The following is a 23,304-nucleotide window of genomic DNA, read 5'->3' as shown; positions in this document are numbered from 1 at the left end:
ACATAGTCTATGAAGTATGACTCTATGTAGTTGGGGTTCAACATGACTTTCGATTGTATAAATTCTCATTGCGTTAAGACTTAAAAAGACTAATACTACTCTCTTGGTCTCGTAAGAAATTCACTTTTGATTGGACACGAATTTTAATGCACAATTGGTAAACAAATAGAAACGTAGAAATTTATCGATGTATTGCTGGTGGAGAATGGTCGCACCTCATTAGAGAAGACGGAGTTTTCGAATTTAGAAAGTGCATATTATGGTGGAACAGACTAAAAAAAGGAAGAGTGCACGTTCATGTGGAATAGAGGAGTACTCCCTCCGTCCCATAATAGTAGTAGTAAAAAAATATGAACCCATCCCAGAGTCCTGAGCACGAGCTGTGCAATGGGTGCCCGAGTTGGGACAAGCACATACGCAGATAACTTCTTCCATGTGCGGAAGGAGACCTCTGAAAGCAGTTGGCAGCGACCGGAATAATGCAACAAACATGTATATGTAATTAACAACTGCATTCTCCGTTTTTGCGCATAAATTGACAAAGTGTTTGAGCCAGAAATATGCTTAAATGCAGTGGCTATGGCTAAAAAAAAAATAAAGATTTTAGTTTTCGTAGTTGTGAAATTTTGTAGTTTCGTAATCAATAGCGAGATAAGAATGCAATTGCATTGTACTCCCTTTCTCTTGTTCTTACTTGGACAAGCAAAGCAACCGACGAGAACAATCATATGACAACAATTCATTTCTCAATTCCATATGGTTACTAACTTATTGTATGCTACGAAACGGACTGTCTCTGAATACAACATACATATAGATTATTTTTTTTAGCATAATTGGGATAAGAATTTACATCCATGAGAGAAAATTACCAACAAAAACAAAAACTTAAAAGCAAAAAAAAAAAAAGAAGAAAGAATTTACATACATGGGAGAATTTTTCATCTAATTTCTCCTGCACAGAGGAATTAACCGAGGCAGATTTCGCCGGCGTTGTAAAGGCACTGGAGGAGGATGCTAAATTGGAGCTGGCAACGTTTGTGGCAGAAGGCTAAAGGATTGTTCAATCCTTGTTAATTAGGGATTTGGGAACAGAAAATGAGGTAGACGACGAGTATAACTTTTTTCCAACTAGTGTTATCACCCGTGCTATGCACGGATCATAAGATTTTCAAATAATAGATATAAATTCTAAGTTAAGTAGATTAAAATATAAGAAAAGAATAAAGACAATATAATTATGTTTATATATGTGCTCATTAAACTAAGTAATAAAATAAGTATTCATAAAATTATATGCAATTTAAAATATTATAAGCAATAATAAAAAGAGAAATGTACTTCTCTCAACCCACTCTTTTGAAACATTTCATATTCAGCAAAACGATTTTATACAATTTAAATTTTTGATATGAGTGAAATAAAATAAAATAAAACAATTGACAAAGAGGAGGTGTGCGACTAAGGATTAAAAAATTTAGAATCGTATTATAAAGTACTTCCTCTGTCCGTGAATAAGAATCCCGTTTTTCTATTTTAGTTTGTCCGCGAATAGGAGTCCCGGTTCACTTTTACCATAAATGATAATAGGGTCTCACCTTCCACTAACTCATTCCTCTCACATTTCATTTAAAACTAATATATACAAGTGGGACTCCTATTCCACTAACTTTTTTCCACCCACTTTTCTTAACATTTTTTAAAATCCATGCCGCTCATAAATAGGACTCCTAATGGCTGACGGTGGGAGTGATTAAATTCATATGTTAAAAGTAAAATCCGTTGATGAACCAATTAAAATCCTTCTTCAACTTTAAAAATCAGAAATGTAGTGCAATTATGTGGATGTTAAACGAAAAAAAAAGTACTCTATCTGTCTCACTATAAGTGAAGCGTTTTTTTTTTTTTTTCTGCCGTTGTTTTACCCAGTCCAGCCGGATGAGGTGGATTGGTCGTTGGTCGGCCTGTTGGAAGGGCCCACATTAGAATTAGAGGGGCCTACTATATAAAAATAGCGAAAATAATGATAAATAGTTAGAGTGAAGAGAAAGTAACGTAAGTAAGAGAATAATTTAGGTATGACTCTCTTCTATATTATTCTCTCTTTCACATCCATTTTAACTATTTATTATTATTTTTGCAAAACAACGGCCGAAGTCCAAAAGGAAACGTCTCACTTATAAAAGGACAGTGAGAGTAGTAAATAATGGTAACATCTTATTAAACATATAAAAATATAAAACTAAATAAATTGGAAATTAATTAATATAGAAAAGACAAAAGAATGTGTAAATTAACTATGGGAATATCAATGGATCCACCAATATCAACTACTAAAAGTAAATTAACTATAATAAAATTACACATCAATAATTATTTACAAATTTTAGATAATTAAAGAGAATTAACGCATTTACAAAACAATTACTCCCCCCGTCCCGCTTAAGATGACACATTTTCCTTTTTAGTTTGTCCCAACTAAGATGGCACATTTCCTCTTTTGGAAATTTTCTCTCTCCAATTAATACACTCAACCACTTTTTCCCACTCTTATTAAAATATTCATCTTTCATTATCTCTCTACTTTAATACTTACACCCACCTTTTCTCTCTCCAATTAAACACTTTAACCAATAACTCCTAAAATCCCGTGCTGGCTAAGCAATGTGTTATCTTAGCCGGGACGGAGAGAGTACTACATAAAAGCACAATTTCATTACAAAAATCCAATTTACAAAAGCCAAAATTTTTGAAATTAAGACATAAATTGACAGAGGGGCTGATTTTATTATTAAATTTAATGCACAATCCAATTCAATTATAAAGAAAAGTCCACAAAAAATAAAATGTCAATCCCAATCTCAGATTACAATCAGCCAAAAATAAAAGCCAAACGATTTTTAAACAAAAGCACCACTTTACCTTACGCTGATTGAAATTATTAAGCATAATTAATCATACTTAGTTCTAAAACGTTATTAACTCAAAAAAATATACTTTTGTGAAACCATTTCCGCCGCCAACACAAACCCTAGTTCTATCCTTCTCCACGCCGCGATAACTCCAAATCGGTCGTTCTCAGGTGGTGGATGGCGGAAAGAAACCCACATCTCTACAAATCGCCGACGCCTCAACCTCCACGCCGGTCAGTGACGGCGATGAAACCCTAATTCCTTTACCTTCTACCCGTCTTCACCGTTGAAAACGGAGAAATAGAGGAGTTTGGCGGTGCGTACAACTCCATTATCGAAATCTGTGGCTTCTAAACAGTGAGGCAGAGGGGTTGATTTCATCGAAACCCTATGAAAATCGCTGACTTTGAAACATACCAAATCGGCAACAAAATTCCTCTACCAAATCAAAATAAGGTAAAAACTGTTCAATCAAGAATTATAAGTTTTGGTTTTTAATTGCAAGTTCAAATATTGAACTAAATTCGCTTTTAAAATGTTTGTTAGGTACAGATCTAAAATAATTCTAACACCTGCGTCAAATACAGAATCAGGTACATCTTCGACCCATTTTTTAACATCAATGGATCCACCAATATTAACTACTCCAAAAAAAAGTTTATTATTGGAAGAATAAAAGTAAATTAACTATAATAAAATTACAAATCAATAATTATTTACAAATTTTAGATATTAGAGAGAAATTAACACATTTACAATCTGTCAATCTACAAAAGCCAAAATTTTCGAAATTAAAACATAAATTGAAAAAGGGGCCTATTTTTTTCCATTAAATTTAACTCACAATCCAATTCAATTATAAAGAAAAGTCCAAAAAAATAAAATGTCAAGCTAATCTTAGATACATTACAACCAGCCCAAATAAAAGCCCAAATGATTTTTAAACAAAAGCTCCACTTAACATTACACTGATTTCAGTTATTAAGAATAATTAATCAAACTTAGTTCTAAAACATTATTAACTCAACGTTAACAGTGGAATCACCACTACTATCATTGTCATCTTTACAAACTAAAATCTTCAGATTTCCATGACTCGTACCTCTAGATATAGCAACATATAGTTGTCCATGACTAAAGACTGGTTTTCGTAAAATTAATCCAACATGTGAAAGATTGATCTTGACTTTTATTAATCGTCATTGCATATGACACAGACAAGTGAAATTGCCGTTGTTGAAATCTGATTGGCAACCTTAGATCAGAAGGTATCAAAAACATTCGAGGAATAAACACTTTGTTACCAATATTATGACCACCCAAAACTTTTGCTTCCAAAATATAGTCATCTAATCTTGTAATTATCAATTGAGTGTCATTGCAAAATCCATTACTCTCACTCAAATTACACGAATATGTTGCTCAACTACATCTCCAACTATAACTATGGGACTCTCAATTGATCCATCCACATTAGCTACACAAACTAAAATTAAATATTATTAGAATAGAAAAAAGTTAAAAATAATTACAAATAAAATAGGGATAAATTCAAAAAATTACAAAGAAATTATATTAGACAAAATTACAATAGCAAAAGATATGATTTTTCAGATATAACAATAATGGGCCAAAAATAAACTGAAAATCTTGGCCTAATTCATACTCCAATATTACTACAGGCCTGAAAATGTTTTTTCTCAATTAAAATGGTCCAACAGAAAATAAATATAAGCCCAAAACTAATACTTAGAATTGGCCTCATACACAAAGTAAGCCCAAGAAAATAAATTATTTTTCTAAAACTGTTCAATGAAAATGGCCCAAGAAAATATTAAAGTAAGCCCAGTACCTAATAAATTCGAATTGGCCTCATAAAATGATTTCAAATTAATATGACTAACTTATGATTAAACTATTTAACTTATAGTCTGATAATTATTAAATCATTAGGAATAATTAACACTAATATAGACCATATAAATTGACTTTTTCTCTCATTTCATCCACAGTCACCAACACCAAACCCTAACTCTTCCCACATCGACGAACACAAACGGCGACACCATGACCCCATCACACTCCCACACGCCGACGACGAAATCCGCGACGCGGTGTGTTAGGGACCTAAATCCCTAACGATCTGATAAAATCGGACAATAACAAGATAAAGATAAAGATAAAGATAATCCGACGCCCGTGAGGGTCGGCGGAGATAAGGATATGTGTGGCTGTGCGCGGGTTCCAACCCGTCGGGCAACGGCTACAGATCAGATATACGTTTCGGCTGTGCGCGAAGACCTTCCGTCGGGCAGCAGGTAGCGTAAGAACTATGGATTCAAAGCATTTCGCCAGGCATTTGGCCAAAATAATATATTCATTGATTCATTGTTTGGATGATCTCCATTATGAAAATAGTCCTACATATTTATAATATGGGGAGATACAAAAAGATATCCTATCATCTCCTAAAATAAATGCATCAAATCTAATCTAATCTTAACCAATATATTATAAAGATACTAAGTAATAATAATGAGAAATAAAGAATATAGGTCTCGTATCAACTCCCCCACGGTTGAAATCCACCTTGTCCTCAAGGTGGAAACCACAACACCTTGAAGCAGCAAAGAGAGTTGAAAGCACACATTTTGGTGATGTATCTCCTCCTGGATTAAACACATAAGTCTGCCCTTCTTTTTTCAATATTTTTTGGCTGATTGCACTCTTCTTCGTAACCAATTATGTAGTCTTGACTCCAACGTCACCCTCAAATAACCTTCTTTTTTCTTCCATATCCACTTCAAGGTCGTGCTTTTGTATCCCAAATGCAGGCTTGTGCTCCTCAACAAGGCATTGAATCTCCATTTTCTCGTTTGTGAACTAGCTCGAAGAGCTTTAGCTTTAGTCTCTTTCTCGATCAGCTTGGGAAAATTTTTATTGACCTCTTCTTCTCTTTTGGCAGTAGAGTCACTCACTTTCTCTTGTTGATTCCACACACTATTAAGTTCTGTCAACTTATCCTCCCTCTTTTCTTCACCATTATGCAAATGCGTTTCCCACTCCTCTTTCCTTGAGCTTGATACACCAGCCAGTGGATGATGAGTAGAGGCCAAGAATGGAGCTGACACGGGCAGCGATTGCAACGGCTGACAAGCTCTCGGTGCAGCGTAGAGTGGCTGCTCAATAGTCGGCGTTGTATCTGGCTGCTTTTGCGGACGATCTGATCGCAGCGGCGGTGACAGTGCAGCAGCAGCGAGCGGTGGCGCTGCTGAGCGGCTGAGACTTGGTGCTTGCCGGCAGGAGGGTTGTCGCGTCTGTTGATGTCGTGTCCGGTCAGGAGTCGTAAGTGTTCGGTCCGGCTGCCAAGGGTGATGTCCTGGTTCAATGTTTGAAATAAACACATATCCTACGCTCTTCTCAATGCCACGTGAAGAGTTCATGGCTAGGGCTGGATAAATTTACCGAAAAAACGGTATATCGATCGTATCGTATTAAAAAATATCGAAATATATCGAATTTTCGGTATACCGAAACTTTCGGTACGATACAATACCGTATCGAAAGTTTTCGGTTTGATAACGATATGAATTTTCTTATACCGCGATATACCGTTTTATATCGAATATACGGTATATATCGATATTATCGGTATACCGAATATATCGAAAATCAATACGTATCGAGTTATCGATACATATCGTTTATACCATTTATAATAATAATAATAATAATAATAATAATATAATTTATTTTTTAAGATTAAAAGTTTAAATCATAAATATATCCATATAACTTAATTATATATTTTTTTATTATGAAGATGTGGACAATGTTTATTTTATTATGTTAAAATTATATTAATTTTGGTTTTATTTTTCAGTTTTGAAATTATAATTTTTGGTATAAAGGTATTCGAAATGGTATAAAATTTCAGTATATCGTACGAAATATCAATATACCGTTCAGAACGGTATACCGAAGTTCGATACGATATACCGAAATTTTGAAACGGTAACGGTATAGTTTTTTTCCATACCGAAATTCCGGTATACCGAAATTCGGTATACCGAAACTTTCGAAACAATAACGATATGAAATTCTTTCATATCGATATTTTCGGTATGATAACGAAACAAAATTTTTGATACGGTATATCGTATCGACCCAGCCCTATTCATGGCATGAGTCATAAAACAAGTTTCTTCATGAATATGTTGTCTCATATACCCAACATCAACATTCTCATCATAGTCTTGGTTGCGTCTAGGTGAACCGGCGTCCGGCGGGTCCCAGCAGGATGGTTGGCAAGTAGTATAGTCATGTTGCACGTACTGATCAACATATCGGTGAGAGAAATCTCGATAATCACTGCCATATCTCTCATGTTGGTCACGCGTGTCGATGTATTGGTCACGAAATCTTGCCGGCGGATTGCAACGGCACTGACCGTACGTTGGTGGCCATCGACGACGGAAGTCGTCATAATCCCTTTTGTCTTGGGCAGGAAACTCGTCAGGAGGCCGAATCCATCTTGCTGCGTGAAGTTTGGACACATCCCATCGCCTCTCCATGTCGGTGAGTTTTGAGAGCAAGAGATCGAGCTTTGCACTGTAAACTTGATGTCGTGACTATTGCTGGTGGTCGAATTGCCGATGGGTGTAGTTGGATGACATGATGACGGTGGTAATACGGAGGGTGAGATCGCGATGAAAGCAACAGTTGTTAGGGACCTAAATCCCTAACGATCCGATAAAATCGGACAATAACAAGATAAAGATAATCCGACGCCCGTGAGGGTCGGCGAAGATAAGGATCTGTGCGGCTGTGCGCGGGTTCCAACCCGTCAGGCAACGGCTACAGATCAGATATACGTTTCGGCTGTTTGCGGAGACCTTCCGTTGGGCAGCAAGTAGCGTAGGGAACTATGGATTCAAAGCATTTCGCCAGACATTTTACCAACCTTGCGGCAGCTTCCTCCCGGTTACGATGGATGTAAGTCTGAGGTCGCCTTTGAGGAGGCGCGGTGGCTTCCTTCTCCCTACGTCGATCTTCTTCTAGCGATTCTTCCATTATTCGACGCATTTGCTCAAATGGATCCATGAATGGATTAAATTTGGGAGAAGAAAAATATAAAGGAATGATTTATAGAAGTGATTGGAGAGGAAAGAAAGAGAGATGAGATAAGAATATATGTGTGTTTGTGTGTAAAATGGAGAATGAGAAGAGTATTTATAGAATATAAAAAAATAAAAATAAATAAAAAAATTATGAAATTGGACCGTTGAACGGTCATATTACCGTTATTTAAAAAAAATTCGAAAAATCGTTTTTAAAAAAAAAATGAATTATGATGTCATTATTACGACGCCCACTCGCATGCCGGCGAGTGGACGTCACGCCGCGCGCGTGGCGAGCCTGCTCGAGGCCGGCCTCTTCCGCGCGCGACGCGCGACGAGGTGTCGCGTCTCGTCGTGATGAGTTCTCGGTTGCAATGCGGTCTCAACGCTGTCTCGTCTCGCCGAGAGGAGACCGAGACGGCATCGAGCCGCGTTGCGGATGCTCTTATACTATGTTAGAAGCTATAAAATATTATTATTATGTCATAATAAGAACATAATTTAATAAGTAATGGTTGTACTTTAACTTTTTCAAGATATTACAATCTAAAGCTGTGTAAACTCACTAAAGTACATCTAAAAAGTGAGTATGTGACTTCGTGCACTCCAACTAATAAAGTTCTTAAAAGTAAAAGATAAAAAAAAAAAAAAAAAAAAAAAAAAAAAAAAAAAAAAAAAAAAAAAAAAAAAAAACTCGTTCTGAAAATAATGTTTTTATTGTTTTTATATCCTATAATAGAGACACTAATGATCCTAATTCATTAGGGTTATTTGGTAGCTGGTTTGATAATTGTATTTATCCATGTTAGTCCATGTTACTTTTTCAATTCATTATCCTCACTCATTATATGTTTTGCTATGATATTAAACTCACCTAAGGATTAATTTATTCATATTGAAATTCTAACCTAGATACCAACGGTCAATTACATAATATATGTCTTTCTTCTTTATAAGAGATGGTAATTGTGAAATCTTAATTAATACCTCTTTTTTTGAGGTGATACTACTAGAATATGACAAATCTAATTATATGTGATTTGGTTGAATAATTGTAATAGATCACGTGTATTGAATGTGGAGTGGCAAAAGCAAGTATATGCGCCTGGAACTCATCGTCCCAAAATAGGCGTTCCATTAATTAAGTCTATTTAATGATGTACTTTTATTCTGTGTTACTACTTAACGAGAAAAAAAAAAAAAAAAAAATTTGAGTAACATTAAATTTGATAATCTCGTGCTCTGGTATGTGAACCTATCCATCCTTAAATCTCTATCATCAATTTAAATCCTTATCATAATGTAAGATCTCAATACTAAGAGCATCCGTTGTGGATGCCCGATCGCGCGCCCGATCGGCCGAGATCGGGCTCGGGCGTGGTCGGGCATCCATTGCAAGCCTCGGTCACGCCCGAGCGCGACCGAGAGTTCGGTCGCGACCGATCGGGCGTGAGATCGGACGCCCATTGCAGAGGCGCGCCTGAGCCCGAGCCCGAATTTTCCGATTTTTTTTTATTATTATTTAACCCTAATTTAAACCACTATAAATACTCCATTTTCTTCACTTTTGACCAAACCTTTCACTTTCTCTTCTATATTCTCTCAATATCCGCACTTTCAACAATGGATCCGAGTCAATACCCAAGCCCGAATAATGTCGACGACGATATGCCGATGTTTGGAGGAGGCGGCGGCGGCGGCGGCGCCCGGTGGCCCGGCCACGAAGACTACCGGGTTGAGACGCCCGGATCTGTAGGATCCACTTTCGTCTCCGACTCTGAGTTCGATCCGTTCTTCGGCACCGAGGAGTATCGGGTTGAGGATATGGAGCCTAGTTGTGGGCAACCTCCTGCCCCTGTGCGGCCGCCGCCGAAGAAAGGGAGGAAGAAGATGGCGCGGAAAAAAAAGGCGCCATCGGTCCCAGTCCCACTCCCACACGACGAGCCGAACGAGGAGTACGCAACAGGGCGTACTGACTACGAGTTGGATGAGTACCTGAAGGTGGCTCAGTGTTGGGTCGATGTATCGGAGGATTCGATAACCTCCAACAACCAGACTTCGGCCAGAATGTGGGATCGCATTGAGGAACACTACAACGAGGTGAAACCGAAGTGGGCGTTCAAGCGGACCAAGATTCAGCTGCGCAAGTGTTGGGATCGGATCAAGATCCACATCAACAACTTCTGCTATATCTACAACAGGAACAGGGACGGAAGGGCTAGCGGTGAGAACATGGAGGATGTCCTCAACAAGTCGTTGTCCGAGTACCAACGGCAGTTCGGGCAGTTCAAGCTGTACAATGTTTGGCTGATCTTGAAGGACAAGGGGAAGTTCAACGGAGGGATACCGGTTGGATCCTCGGCTCGAAGCGGACGAAGAACACCGCCGCTGGCGATTACACGAGCAGCGGCCCATCTCCTGTGGATCTGAACGCTGAGCCGGAAGGGAGTTCCGGCACGCCTATGTCTACTTTTAGACGTCCCATTGGTACCAAGGCTGCCAAAGCCCAGGCCAAAGGGAAGGCGAAGGCGGGCGCGTCTGGATCGCGCCCCCCCCCGCGAGGCTGCGCCTCCTCCATCTGTTCAGCTCATGGACAGGGCGATTGAGGAGTTCGGAGGTTATCGCGAGGTGGTTGAGTATAGGTTTATACTTGACGCCCAAAACAGCCTTCGTCAAGAAACCGATCCGGAAGCCCGACAGAGGACTAAGAATATGATCAAGAATTTGGCGCAGAGGTTGAATTTAGATGACTAGTTTGGTTTTTTCTTTTTTTTAGTATTTTAGTTTTAATGTAGTTTTTTTTTTATCTAAGTATGATGTAGTTCCACTTTTCTATTAAGTAATGTATTTTTTTTTTTTTTTTTTTTTTTTTTTTTTTGCGTTTGTGGTGTTTAAAATAATATATTTTGATATTTTATAGTAATTAAAAACAAAATTAAAAAACAATGATTTAAAATTGAAATGAAAAGTGGATAAGAGATAGGGCATGCACTAGGGCTCCACCATTGCAGAAAGATAGGGCATGCTGACGTGGCAACCACTAGGGCTTCCACTAGGGCATCCATTGTGGATGCTCTAACGTTTTACTGATTTAGTTATATTTTTATACGTTGTTAGGGCATCCACAATAGGACGCCCTAAGCGACGCCCTATGCACCGCCACGTCAGCATTTTATCCTCCTCCTATTCCACCTGCAGTGGGGCGGATTATAGCCCGCCCTAAGCGACGCCCTAAGCATTTTTCTATTATTTGAATATTTAAATACTTCAAAATTTGAAAAACTAACTTCATTTCATTAAAATTCAAACATTACAATACGAAATAAAAAAACTACAATTTCTCAACGGCGGCGGTTGCGGGTCCAAACTTCTTCAATCATGTCGGTCATGAGCTGAGTATGGTCTTGTTGGTTGCGCATTGAGGCCTGTCGCTGTAGAACCGCACCGAAGCCAGTCGGTAATCCTCGAGTGACCGGCGAGGTCGCCGTGCTCGAGCTAGATCCGGCTTCATCATCCACCCAATTGGTGACATGGCCGCGTTCTTGTTCGACTATCATGTTATGCATGATGATGCACGCATACATGACGTTGGCGATGACGTCCAGAAACGCGTCGGACCTTTCACGATTGTCCACCGCGATTGGAGCACCCCAAAAGCCCGCTCCACATCCTTCCGCGCGGACTCCTGCTTTGCCGCAAACAAGACTCTCCTCTCACCAATTGGGCAGCTGATCGTCTTCAAAAAAACAGGCCACCTAGGGTATATGTCATCGGCCAAGTAGTACCTCATATGATGTGTGCGGCCGTTGGCAGTGAACTGGACCCCTGCACTGATCGGCGAATAGGGTGGACAAGTTGAGGACGTTGATGTCGTTGTTCGGCCCGGCTACACCAAAGTAGGCATGCCGGATCCAGAGGCGGTGGTCAGCGGCGGCTTCTAGGATCATCGTCGGGTGGCGCTGCCCTTGTAGCCGCTAGTAAATTGGCCTCTGCAGGCCGTCGGACAGTTCTTCCACTGCCAGTGCATGCGGTGGATGCTCCCTAGCATCCCAGGGAAGCCGTGCACCGTCTCGTGCATCCGCATCAGGCTCTGGCAATCGTCAGCGGTCGGGCGTCGCAAATATGTGTCGCCAAAAGCCTCCACAACTAACTTACAAAATTTCTTGAGACATTCGCGGCCGGTTGTATCCCCGACGTGAAGGTACTCGTCGAACATATCCGTTGTTGTGTCGTAGGCCAAGCTGGCGGATCGCAACCGTGCACTTCTGCAACGGTGTAAGTCCGGAGTCTCCGCCGATCCGATAGTCTTCCCGATCACTGGAAGTACTCATCACGGCCCTCCAACGTGTGAACAATGCGGAGAAAAAGATCTCGGCTCATTCTAAAACGGCGGTGAAAAAAAATTTGGGCACCACCTTGGATTCTCGGCAAAATAATCTGCGAACAGACGTTCGTGTGCTACGTCGTGCTCGCGGGGGACAAACGTCCGACGTCGTATCGGGCGAGGGACCCGCGCCTCCACCGCCGCCTGCTCCCGCTGCATTTGTGCCAAGCATTCCGCCTTGGCTTCATTAACGGCATCGAACAAGGCTCGAGTCAAGGCCCGTCTGCAGCCATCGATGTACTCAAATCGTAGTCGTCGGGATTCATTTTTGAGTCGTTGAGAGAGAATAATTGAAGAGAAATTGAAGAGATGTGAAATTGGAGTGTGTGAAATGGCTGTGAATAGTAGTGTTTAAATAAGAAAAAGATTTTGAAAAAATTCAAAAAAAAAAAGGAAACGCGTGCCCATCGTCCGCGTCGTCCACAGTGGCGGACGATGCGACGGACGATGGGTATCCTCCGCGCATCATCCGCGGACGATCTATCGGGCGCGGACGATGGTTAACCCATCGTCCGCGAGCGGATGCCCTTAACGTTATATATTTTGTCAAGTTCGAATCTACTACTTGTATGGATCGGATCCAGTACTATTTTATGCCACAATTTAAATATTTTTTCAATTTCGATGCACGACAGATGTGTCAAACAAAGATTTCTACTTATTTAATTCATAAAAATCTCTCAATGAACAAACTGACAAATCGCTATGAAAAATTAGTCTACACAAAGCCTGTCTTTTAAGGTGATCCTAAACTATTTTAATTTCTTAAATTTACAAATTACTGTACAATCTTTTTTATTCTGTGCATATTAACCATTAGGGGTGGACAAGATATATTAGTCAACATTAATCATATTACTCTCTTCGTTTCAACGCTCTAAGTGACACATTTTTCATTTTAGGATATCCCACTCTAAATGACATATTTCTAAATATAGAATATCACTTTCTACTTTTTTTCTTCTTTCTTATTTTATTTTCTTCACTTTTCTCTTATACATAAAATCTCGTACCAAATTAGAAACAGGAGCTTCGCAAAAAATATATCGATAGGGGTTGAAATTTATAAAATTTTATTTCAGAGTATATTTTTGGGTGTTTTAGAAACATTTGTAAGGACTTTTACACAATAATATAATGTAAACTAAAGTTAGATATTTTAAAAATTTATAAAAGAAAATAGTGTTAAAAAAAATTTAATAAGGGCTTAAGCCCTTTCTTATCACATGGATTCACCCCTGATTAGAAATGTTTCCCTTGTAGTAAGACGAATGGAGTATACGGTAACTGGTAAGATTGAATACAATTACATAACTATAATTAGTAATAGTGAGTAGTTTTGGTACATTTTTAGTAGTTTAAGTATTTTATTTATATTCTTAAATATTCATGTTATTTTTTGGGCAAGTCGATTTAATCTAATAGCTGTCTTATATAATAATGAGATCGAACGCGACGTGTATATAAAAATTAAATTTATAGTTATAGTAGATATTAATTGAAACAAAAAAAAACCCGTCCAACTCACAAATAAAATACATATGAGAAAAAGTTGTCCTGGATCTTTAGATTATCTTTCAATAGATTGATTATTCGTCTATTAGTATTTCTATTTGGTTAAAAAATCAAAAAGTTGTTGTATTATGTTCAAATTGTGATAATACATTTATTATGATACTGCAACCGAGTCATTTTTATTTTATGTTGTATAAATATGCTTAATTCTATAAATTGAATTAATATATAAGTAAATTAAAGATTTGTGCAGGTGTTACCGCAGTCTCTATTAAATCAAAGATATTACTCGTATTCTTTAAATCTTTTATTATCTAGTTATTGTGCTACTACTAGATATGACACATTATTGAAAAATAAATACATACAGTAATGATAAGGATAGTTTTCGTCAAGTTAGGAATATACCTGATATTGTGATATTTTGCACTCCTCGTCTAGTCAGATTTAAGTCTTACTTAAATTATTCTTGTATTAAATCATACCGTATCTCGGAAAACATGGTGTAATTCAGATATGTTCAAAAAATTAATAAATTAGTAAGGGAAATTTGAATAGTAATCTCCAAAAAGATTTTTCTGGTAATAGTAATAAATTAAAACAGCCAGATAAAGTAATGTTCTAATCAACAATACTTTCAAAGAAAATCCTAAGGATAGGCAGAGTGTGGTATAACTAATCACAAAATTTACTAAGAGCACCCCAAAGGAATATACCTAAAAAGTTAGGGCTGAAAAAATTGAGTAGTGTCAAAGAAAAAAAAACAGTAAGGGACCAATAATTTTTTGCAAATTAATCCAAATCAAAGAACCTCAGTGACGTGTGACGATATTATTGGTTTTACAAAACCGGCCCACCAAGACATCCCACACCAAATCAAAGTCCCACTACACATGTTCACAATAAATCCAATCTACACCACTGCACCACCCGCACTCTCTCACTCCTCTCTCTCTCTCTCTACACAATGGATTCCCTCACTCTCTTTTCCACCGCCGCCATCGTTCTCGCCGGCGGCCTCTACTGGTTCATCTGCATCCTCGGTTCCGCCGAGCAGAAAGGCAAGCGCGCCGTGGACCTCTCCGGCGGCTCAATCTCGAAAGAGAAAGTCCAGGACAATTACAACCAGTACTGGTCCTTCTTCCGCCGCCCAAAGGAAATCGAGAAGGCGGAGAAGGTCCCCGACTTCGTCGACACCTTCTACAACCTGGTGACCGACATCTACGAGTGGGGATGGGGCCAATCCTTCCACTTCTCCCCCGCAATCCCCGGCAAATCTCACCGCGAGGCCACGCGGATCCACGAGGAGATGGCCGTGGATCTGCTCAACGTCGGCCCGGGGAAGCGGATCCTCGACGCCGGCTGCGGCGTCGGCGGCCCGATGCGCGCAATCGCCGCCCACTCCGGCGCGAACGTCGTCGGAATCACAATCAACGAGTACCAGGTGAAGCGCGCGCGCGCGCACAACAAAAAGGCCGGCCTCGACGGCCTCTGCGAGGTCGTGTGCGGGAACTTCCTCGAGATGCCGTTCGAGGACAACAGCTTCGACGGCGCCTACTCGATCGAGGCCACCTGCCACGCGCCCAAGCTGGAGGAGGTGTACGGCGAGATCTACCGGGTTCTCAAGCCCGGAGCGCTCTACGTCTCGTACGAGTGGGTGACGACGGAGCTGTACCGCGGCGACGATGCGGAGCACCGCGAGGTGATCCAGGGGATCGAGCGAGGCGACGCGCTGCCCGGGCTGAGGTGCTACAGCGACATCGCGGCGGTGGCGAACAAGGTAGGGTTTGAGATCGTGCAGGAGAGGGATTTGGCGAAGCCGCCATCGCAGCCGTGGTGGACGCGGCTGAAGATGGGGAGGATTGCCTACTGGAGGAACCACATCCTCGTCACCATCCTGGCGTTCATCGGAATCGCACCCAAGGGAGTGGTGGATGTGCACGAGATGCTGTTTGTGACGGCGGATTATCTCACCAGAGGCGGGGAGACTGGGATCTTCACGCCGATGCATATGATTCTCTGCAGAAAGCCTGAGTAAGTCGGATTATTACAACAATTTTTCCTGTTTTTTGTACTGTAATTTGCGTGGGGATTTGCTCTCTTCTGCGCTCTTGCTGTTTGCTTTTTTTTTTTTTTTTTTAGTTTTTTTTTTTTAGTTTTTTGGGGGTCTTTTTTTTTTTGTTAACTACTTATGGGTTTAATTTATCATTATGTTTTGGTTATTGAATTCAATTTGAATGAATAGCATTATGATTTCTTTAAGTAATTTCTTGTTTATTTATCTGCCTGAGTTTGTTGGATTTAGATTTGCTGATGTATGGTTGTGTAAAATTATGTGAAATTGGGGTTTTTTCATCCAAATTGTAATGAATTACTAGATGTTTAAGTCAAAATTGAGATTTGATAGTGTAAATGTAGGAGATATTTGAATTTATTGCAGCGGCTTAGACTGCCAAGTAAATCAGAATGTCCTTTTCCCCAAAGAGTACCTGCTCCTTGTGTTTTTATGGTACTATAATACTGGCATTTAAAATACTTGATTGATTAATTTTGTTGAGGCATATTGATTATTGGGGTGTGTCGACATGGGCACGTGACGATGAGTCATGTGAGGTCCATTGCGTGGTCCTCTCCTCCTAAATATGTCAAACAAATTAAAATAATTTTCTTGTACTGTCGTGTGTAATTTCCCCCTCTTTTCTATTTGGGGGTTTTCTTTTTAAATTCGATGTAGATTCTTGATGCGAATCACATTTTTAATATTGAAGTGATAATAATGGGAATCACACACTTGGAGGTGAAGTGTGATAATTTCTTGCTGGAGTTGAATTCTTAGATATTTTGTGTATTGCAACTCTTTCCTAGTTGTGATGATGTAAAAGAGTCAAGAAAAAAGTGGCTTTTGTTGAATTAGGCACGCCTCTTAAGTCTAAAGCTACTTTGTTTTGTTTTTTTTTTTTTGTCATTTTTCTTATTTAATTATTTTCTGAACTTGTTTTCTGGAAAAATCGAATATTTTTCAGTGATGAGATCCGATTTACATGTGCTCTACTTTTGGGAGATCGAATTGAATAATTTATTTGTTTCTTTTAGCAGATCTCTATGTTGTAAAGATGAGATCCATCTTCTTTTCTTTATTGACTCCTGCACATTATGAGCATGTAAACACCTAAAGTGAATCTTGAAATCTTGCTTATGATGAATGATTTTCTACATATTTTTACTTATTTAATTATTGCTTATTTATCTGGTTGGGATATTCGGACAAATGAAGTAGGATTAGGACAAGAGATCGGATCTGAGGGTCTGAGTGTGAGCAGATGATGTTTGAAGTTTAGTGCTTAGAATTAGTGAGAGAGCGGGTTTAAAGGGACAAAGGCCTCGTGGGAAGTGTGTGTGATGTGTCTTCATTTGAATCTGGTTTGTTTTTCTGTCTGTCTGTCATGTGCCTGCTTTTTTTTGCTTTTCTGTTTTTGTTGTTTATCGGACACATCTTTTTTAAGATCTTTTCAAGTCTGGTCGCCATTTGCTCTCTGCAAAATACCAATAAGCTAAACCATTTTTTATTTTCATGATATTTTACTTGAGTTTTGACAGGGGGATATAAAATAATGTTTCTTTTTCCAAATATTCGATGTATTTAGAGGAAAAACGAATAAGATAGAGAAAGATCAAGCAAAAAAAAAGAATGACAACAATAAAAGATTGTTTCTTAGTTTGGGCTTCAAATTTCTTTACGGGCTATCGTTATGAAACCCATACGTTATGAGAGCTTCTGAAACTTATGATTTTAGTATTATATGTGGAATATTAGTTTTTACATTAGCATGATTAGTTTATTGAATATATAATTATTAGAAAATATAATGGCGTCAAGACTCAAGAACATTAATTTCAAGTTTCATATCCCGTGTTAGACATAATTAAGACACTTCTAATATATTTAGTATTTTAAATGTTTGATAATAAAAGGCCCAACAGGCCCAACTGGGTGACTTCCCTTCGACAAAATAGACCTAAGAGACTAAGCGGTGGCCGGCCAAGCTTATTCATAGCAACTTAAATTATAAAGTCACAAGAGCTTTTAAATTAATGAAAGAAAGTTCTCATTACAGACTGAAAATTATAATTAGAGTGATATAATAAAAAAAAAGTGTGAAAATAAAATTACAGTACTATGTAAAAATATTCGAGCTTATTTATGAGGTTGGAGAATTTATTCATGGAGAGACTTGTAAATTATTGCTTGTATTTGTATCTTTTAAATTGTTTAAAAATTTACATTGGCAAAAAATTCGCAAAACATATAAGTTCGTATTCAGCTTAGTACCAATTCTCCAAATGAGTTTATAATATGGTATTTATTTTGAGGTTGACATTTATAATATGGTTAATATAATTATAAATGTACAATCATGCACTAATTTTTTTTTACAAAGATTTTAGTCATTCTCACACAAGACTCTCTCATCTCATGAAAGACAATATTGTCCAACCTTTAAGAATTGAATTATGAAATGGCTTCAGTTTACTTAGAGAATCTCCAATGGGACGGATGTTCCGTTGCCCTTCCCGACGGACTTCCCGAAAACACCTCTTGCCACGTCATAAGGACCTCCCACAGCATTGCCATTTCATAAGGACATCCTACTGCACAGTGGCGAACATCCCCAAGGACATCCCGACGGACTTCCACAATAATAAAAATTCACAAACTCACCAAATTAAACAATTTACGGAATTAAAATTTAGACACGAATACGAAAATGCAACGATTTTTTTTTTTTTTTAAAACATACATATGCGTTGAATCTATATAGTTTGCCGCTAGCCGAACGGGTGTCTCGCTAATATGTTTTTGTTTTAGGCCTTCATTTTCAACGATAATACATGCGTTAGAGTTTTTTTAAAAATCGTGCAACGAGCCATACATATAGATTTTGCAACGAGCCATATATATAGAGTTTTTTTTTAGGCCTTCATAAAAAAAAATAAAAATTGCATCGGGACGTCCGTCGGTATGCCATAATGGCGGACGTCCCGGGAATGCGTTGGATCTCCCGTGTCCGCATCCCCCCACGCCTAATAGCGGACTTTCCGCAGGGCAATCCGACGTCCGCCGGGACATCCTCCATTGGAGATGCTCTTAGTACTACTAGTGCTCTATAATTGATACAGAAATGAATTAGAAGTTTCGTTATTAATTGAGAACTTAATGTGCCTCTAAATAAAATTGAATACTTAATGTGAACATTACAATGAGTTGGAACAGACTGTGTTAGCATAATGTGCTGTTCATAATAAACTAGGTTTTTCTGTTCGACCAACTACAAAGATCAGCTCCAACCTTACCACCCACCCACCCAATCAACCGCGCTTTGCCACCTGTCTTTTAATTTTGTCCATAATTTTGATCGAAGGGTCTATAACCTCCACCGACTCAAACTAATTAAATTACTTAGAATTAAATATGTGGCTGATTATCATGCCACTCTTTACACTTGTAACTTATAACCCATGAAAAGTGGATACGTTGTACATGTGATTCTTACCGGTATGAATGTCACCCCATTCCCCAAGAATTTAATTTTGTTGCAGTTTTCCAATTAATTTATTACGTCCAATAAAGACTAAAAGTAGACGACAGAGTTTGGTTCAAAATACAAGTAATCAAATACTACTACAATTTTTTTAGTTACAATGTTAATATGTAACCACTTACAAATCATATTTTAGAATGAACTAGTATATTAAATATGCTATTTATTTAATTTAATCTTGAATGGTAAGTTCTAGAACAAAGCACGATAATAGAATGTTTACTCGATTAAAATTTGCCGCTAATTTTGGATTTTGCATGTGATCTCACACTTGACATATTCATACGAATTTATGATAATTAAAATATGAGTTAGCTAAACATCCACGCAAAGGGCGCTTGTTTAACTAATAATCATCGTCCAATTTTTAATAATAATCCGGTTGAAAAACGTAATCAATTCACAAAAATCTAGCTAAAAAGCGCTGGAAGCAAAGTCAAGACTATTTTATTTAAGATGAAATTTAATCAATTCGATTAAGTACTATTCATCGAGCTAATATTTTATTCGATTCAGTACACTATAAATTGGCAGCATGAAAATTCAATTCAGATCACCCAAACCGTACAGAAATAAGCAAGCAATCGAGAAGAGGAGAGCAACCGTACCGTATCAAAAAGGGGGAAACGAAATGGAAGACAAATCGTCGCCGAGGAGAAGGTTCTCGAGATCGGGAAGAATTCAGAAACCTGTGGCGAGCAGTATTATGGAGGCGATTTCGCACATTAACGGCGGAGAAATCGCGGCGGAGGATGGACGGATGAAGATCGTGGTGAGGAAGGAAGATCTAAAGCAGGTGCTAGAGGCGATCAGGGAAAATGGCGGAGGCTGGGGGAGGCGGACGGCGGAGGCGAATTTGTCGCTAGAGCAGCGGCTGAATTTGATGCGTACAAGGCAGATTTTGAGGGCGGGCCGGCGTTCGTGGAGGCCCGTTCTACAGAGCATTCCTGAAGAAATATGATTTCATTTATTTTGTTATTTGGAGTTAATTTTAGGCATATTTTTGTGGAAATGCCTTGGACCTTTTATTTTCAAGGCGTTTCAGCTGGAAATGAATCATACTATTTTTTTCCTTAATCCTCTTTGCTTTTGAATAATATTGCCACTCCATGAATTATATACACAAGATAAAGGCAAAATACTGAAATAGCTTGTTCAGTTACTCTAACTCATAGAATCTAGTTCCACATTCTTAGATTGTTAAAAGCATTCTAAGATCATAACAAATGACAACAGGGCACACTACACTCTTATCACCTCTTAATTTTTCACACCAAAATATCTCAATTGTTCTCAAATTTTTTTCTTTAAATATACGGAGTATCTTATTTTTGCACAATGTTCGGCGGACGGCGAAGACAATCGGCGACAGGGTATTACACTACCTCATTTTCAGCAAGAACTCTAGTTTTGTTGGATCTTCTATACCCTATTCATCGCAACCTATGCCCCACATAAGCACCCGAGATCCCCACTCAGTTGTTGGACGAAATTCAATTTTTTGAAGCTAGATCTGTCATTCGTGTTTCTTTAGCCCCAAAGGAAACAAGGTGGATCGTCAAAGTTTTACATCTAACCTCTACTTTTTTACAAAAATGCTTAATTTAATTTTACGTGTATAAAAGTTATTACTACTAAGAAAATGTTGCATCTTTAAATATTTTAATATTTTGAAATATTTATATACAGTTTTATTCATCTAAAATATATGTAACGACTATGTATATCAAGGACGGATCCAACTACTAGTTAGCATGGGCAAATGCCCCACCTCAAATTTCTATCATATATACATAAATTATACATTATAAAATATATTTGTTTTAATTTCTCACTAATTGTCCCTCTTAAATCTCTTAAATTTTGTCTATGTATATTTTTGCCCCCTCCTCATATAAATTCCCGGATCCGTCCATGATGTATATATCCCTCTTGTTTTTTCTAATTTTTCATACAAAATTTGTGGAAATGATATGTAAATAGTACTCCAATTTCATACCAGTGAAGTGGTACATGTTAAATTGAAGATTTAAGAACAAAACCAATTTCTTTATTACAAATTAAATTTATGAGAAATATTAGTATATTTTTTTCTCACACGTGTTAACATGGTTTGCATGTTTCTTCAAAATGAGCGATAATATGAAAAACAGAAATCCAAGATCATTTTACTACATTCAACCTAAAAGAAGATTGAGTTTTTGTCTTTCCTAACACCATTTTCCTCTGTCAATTCCTTCCCCACACAAAATTAATGACAACAATATCTCATAAAAAATCTTTGAAAAAAGAATAAATTATAGCGTTATTCTCTTATCTCTAATGTTCTAATTAGCAAAATGTTCTAATTAGCAAAATGTATTAGGCCATCCACAGCGGCAAAAAAAAATGTCCCGATCTCGTCTCGGAGGGACGAGACGCCAGCGAGACGGCGTTGTGGGCGTCGTCTCGTCCCCATCTCGTCGCCAGCGCGTCCCGCGTCCCGTCGCGGCGAGGCACCCCGCGAGACGTCTCGCCACGCGCTTGGGCGACGTGGCGAGCTCCGGTTCGTGCGTGACGCCCACTCGCCGTCCCGCGAGTGGGCGTCGTTTATATCCGTTAAAATTGATTTTTTTTTATTTTTTTTTTAAAAATCAGAAAAAATTCAAAAAAATAAAAAATATATATAAAAAAAATTTCAAAAATTATACTAGCCGTTTATAGCCGTTTATAGCCGTTTTTTACAAATTTTTAATTTTTTTTAAATTTTTTTTAAGCCCCAAATCACTTCTATAAATACCAAATCATTCCCACAAATTATCCACCATAAAAAAACTCTCTATTCTCACTCAAACACACTACATTCCTCATCTCAAAACATTTTTCTTCTCCCAAATTTAATCAATTCATGGATCCATTTGAGCAAATGCGTCAACTAATGGAACAATCGCTAGAAGAAGATCGACGTAGGGAGGAGGAGGAAGCCGCGGCGCGTCAAAAGCGAACCCGGAAATACATTCATCGTGACCGGGAGCAAGCCGCCGCAAGGTTGGTACGCGATTACTTCTCTAACAACCCGAGATGGGATGATACCTACTTCCGTCGCCGTTTCCGTATGTCACGCCCGCTATTTTTGCATATCGCAAATACATTGGCGGCCCGGGAAGAGTACTTCAAAGAAGGTTTCGACGCTACTGGCCGTCCCAGTCACACGACGCTCCAGAAATGTACTGCAGCAATCCGTCAGCTTGCTACTGGACAAACGGCGGATTTGTTCGACGAATACCTACACGTCGGAGAAACCACTGGGAGACTTTGTTTGATGAACTTCTGCAAAGGCGTCCGGGCAGCCTTCACCGACGAATTTCTGAAGAAGCCAAACACCGTGGATTGTCAGTTTCTGCTCCAACTTCACGAACAAGCACACGGGTTTCCCGGGATGCTCGGGAGCGTCGATTGCATGCATTGGCAATGGAAGAATTTCCCAACGGCGTTGAGAGGGTCATACACGAGCGGCCACAAAGACACCCACCCCACCGTTATACTCGAGGCCGTCGCCGACTACCGGCTATGGATTTGGCATGCGTATTTCGGGGTCCCCGACTCGAACAACGACATCAACGTGCTCAACCACTCCGACCTCTTCACCGAAGTTCTGAATGGTAAAGCGCCGGCCATCAACTTCGTCGCTAACAACCGCCAGTATAAAATGGGGTACTATCTTGCCGACGGCATCTATCCGAAGTGGCCAACCTTCGTGAAGACGTTCAACAGGCCTGCGGACGAAAAACAGT

General features: G+C 38.9%; 1 protein-coding gene and 1 long non-coding RNA gene across 2 annotated transcripts; both read left to right on the top strand.

Annotated features, from left to right (window-relative positions):
• The first annotated feature begins 2,962 nt into the window (after window positions 1-2,962).
• LOC125190759 lies at window positions 2,963-6,088 on the top strand. The gene is made up of 3 exons (XR_007170955.1): window positions 2,963-3,368; window positions 3,459-3,505; window positions 4,925-6,088. It is a non-coding gene; the product is annotated as an uncharacterized LOC125190759 (long non-coding RNA).
• An 8,761-nt stretch (window positions 6,089-14,849) lies between these two features.
• Window positions 14,850-16,193, top strand: LOC125188594 (24-methylenesterol C-methyltransferase 2-like). Its single transcript, XM_048085538.1, has one exon. It carries the CDS (start codon window positions 14,899-14,901, stop codon window positions 15,967-15,969), a length of 1,071 nt encoding a protein of 356 aa, XP_047941495.1. The 5' UTR covers window positions 14,850-14,898; the 3' UTR covers window positions 15,970-16,193.
• Window positions 16,194-23,304: the final 7,111 nt, after the last annotated feature.

Source organism: Salvia hispanica, chromosome 5, assembly GCF_023119035.1.
Source record: "Salvia hispanica cultivar TCC Black 2014 chromosome 5, UniMelb_Shisp_WGS_1.0, whole genome shotgun sequence".
In the NCBI taxonomy this organism is placed as follows: Eukaryota; Viridiplantae; Streptophyta; class Magnoliopsida; order Lamiales; family Lamiaceae; genus Salvia; species Salvia hispanica.
This window is presented reverse-complemented; position numbering and strand designations above follow the sequence as displayed.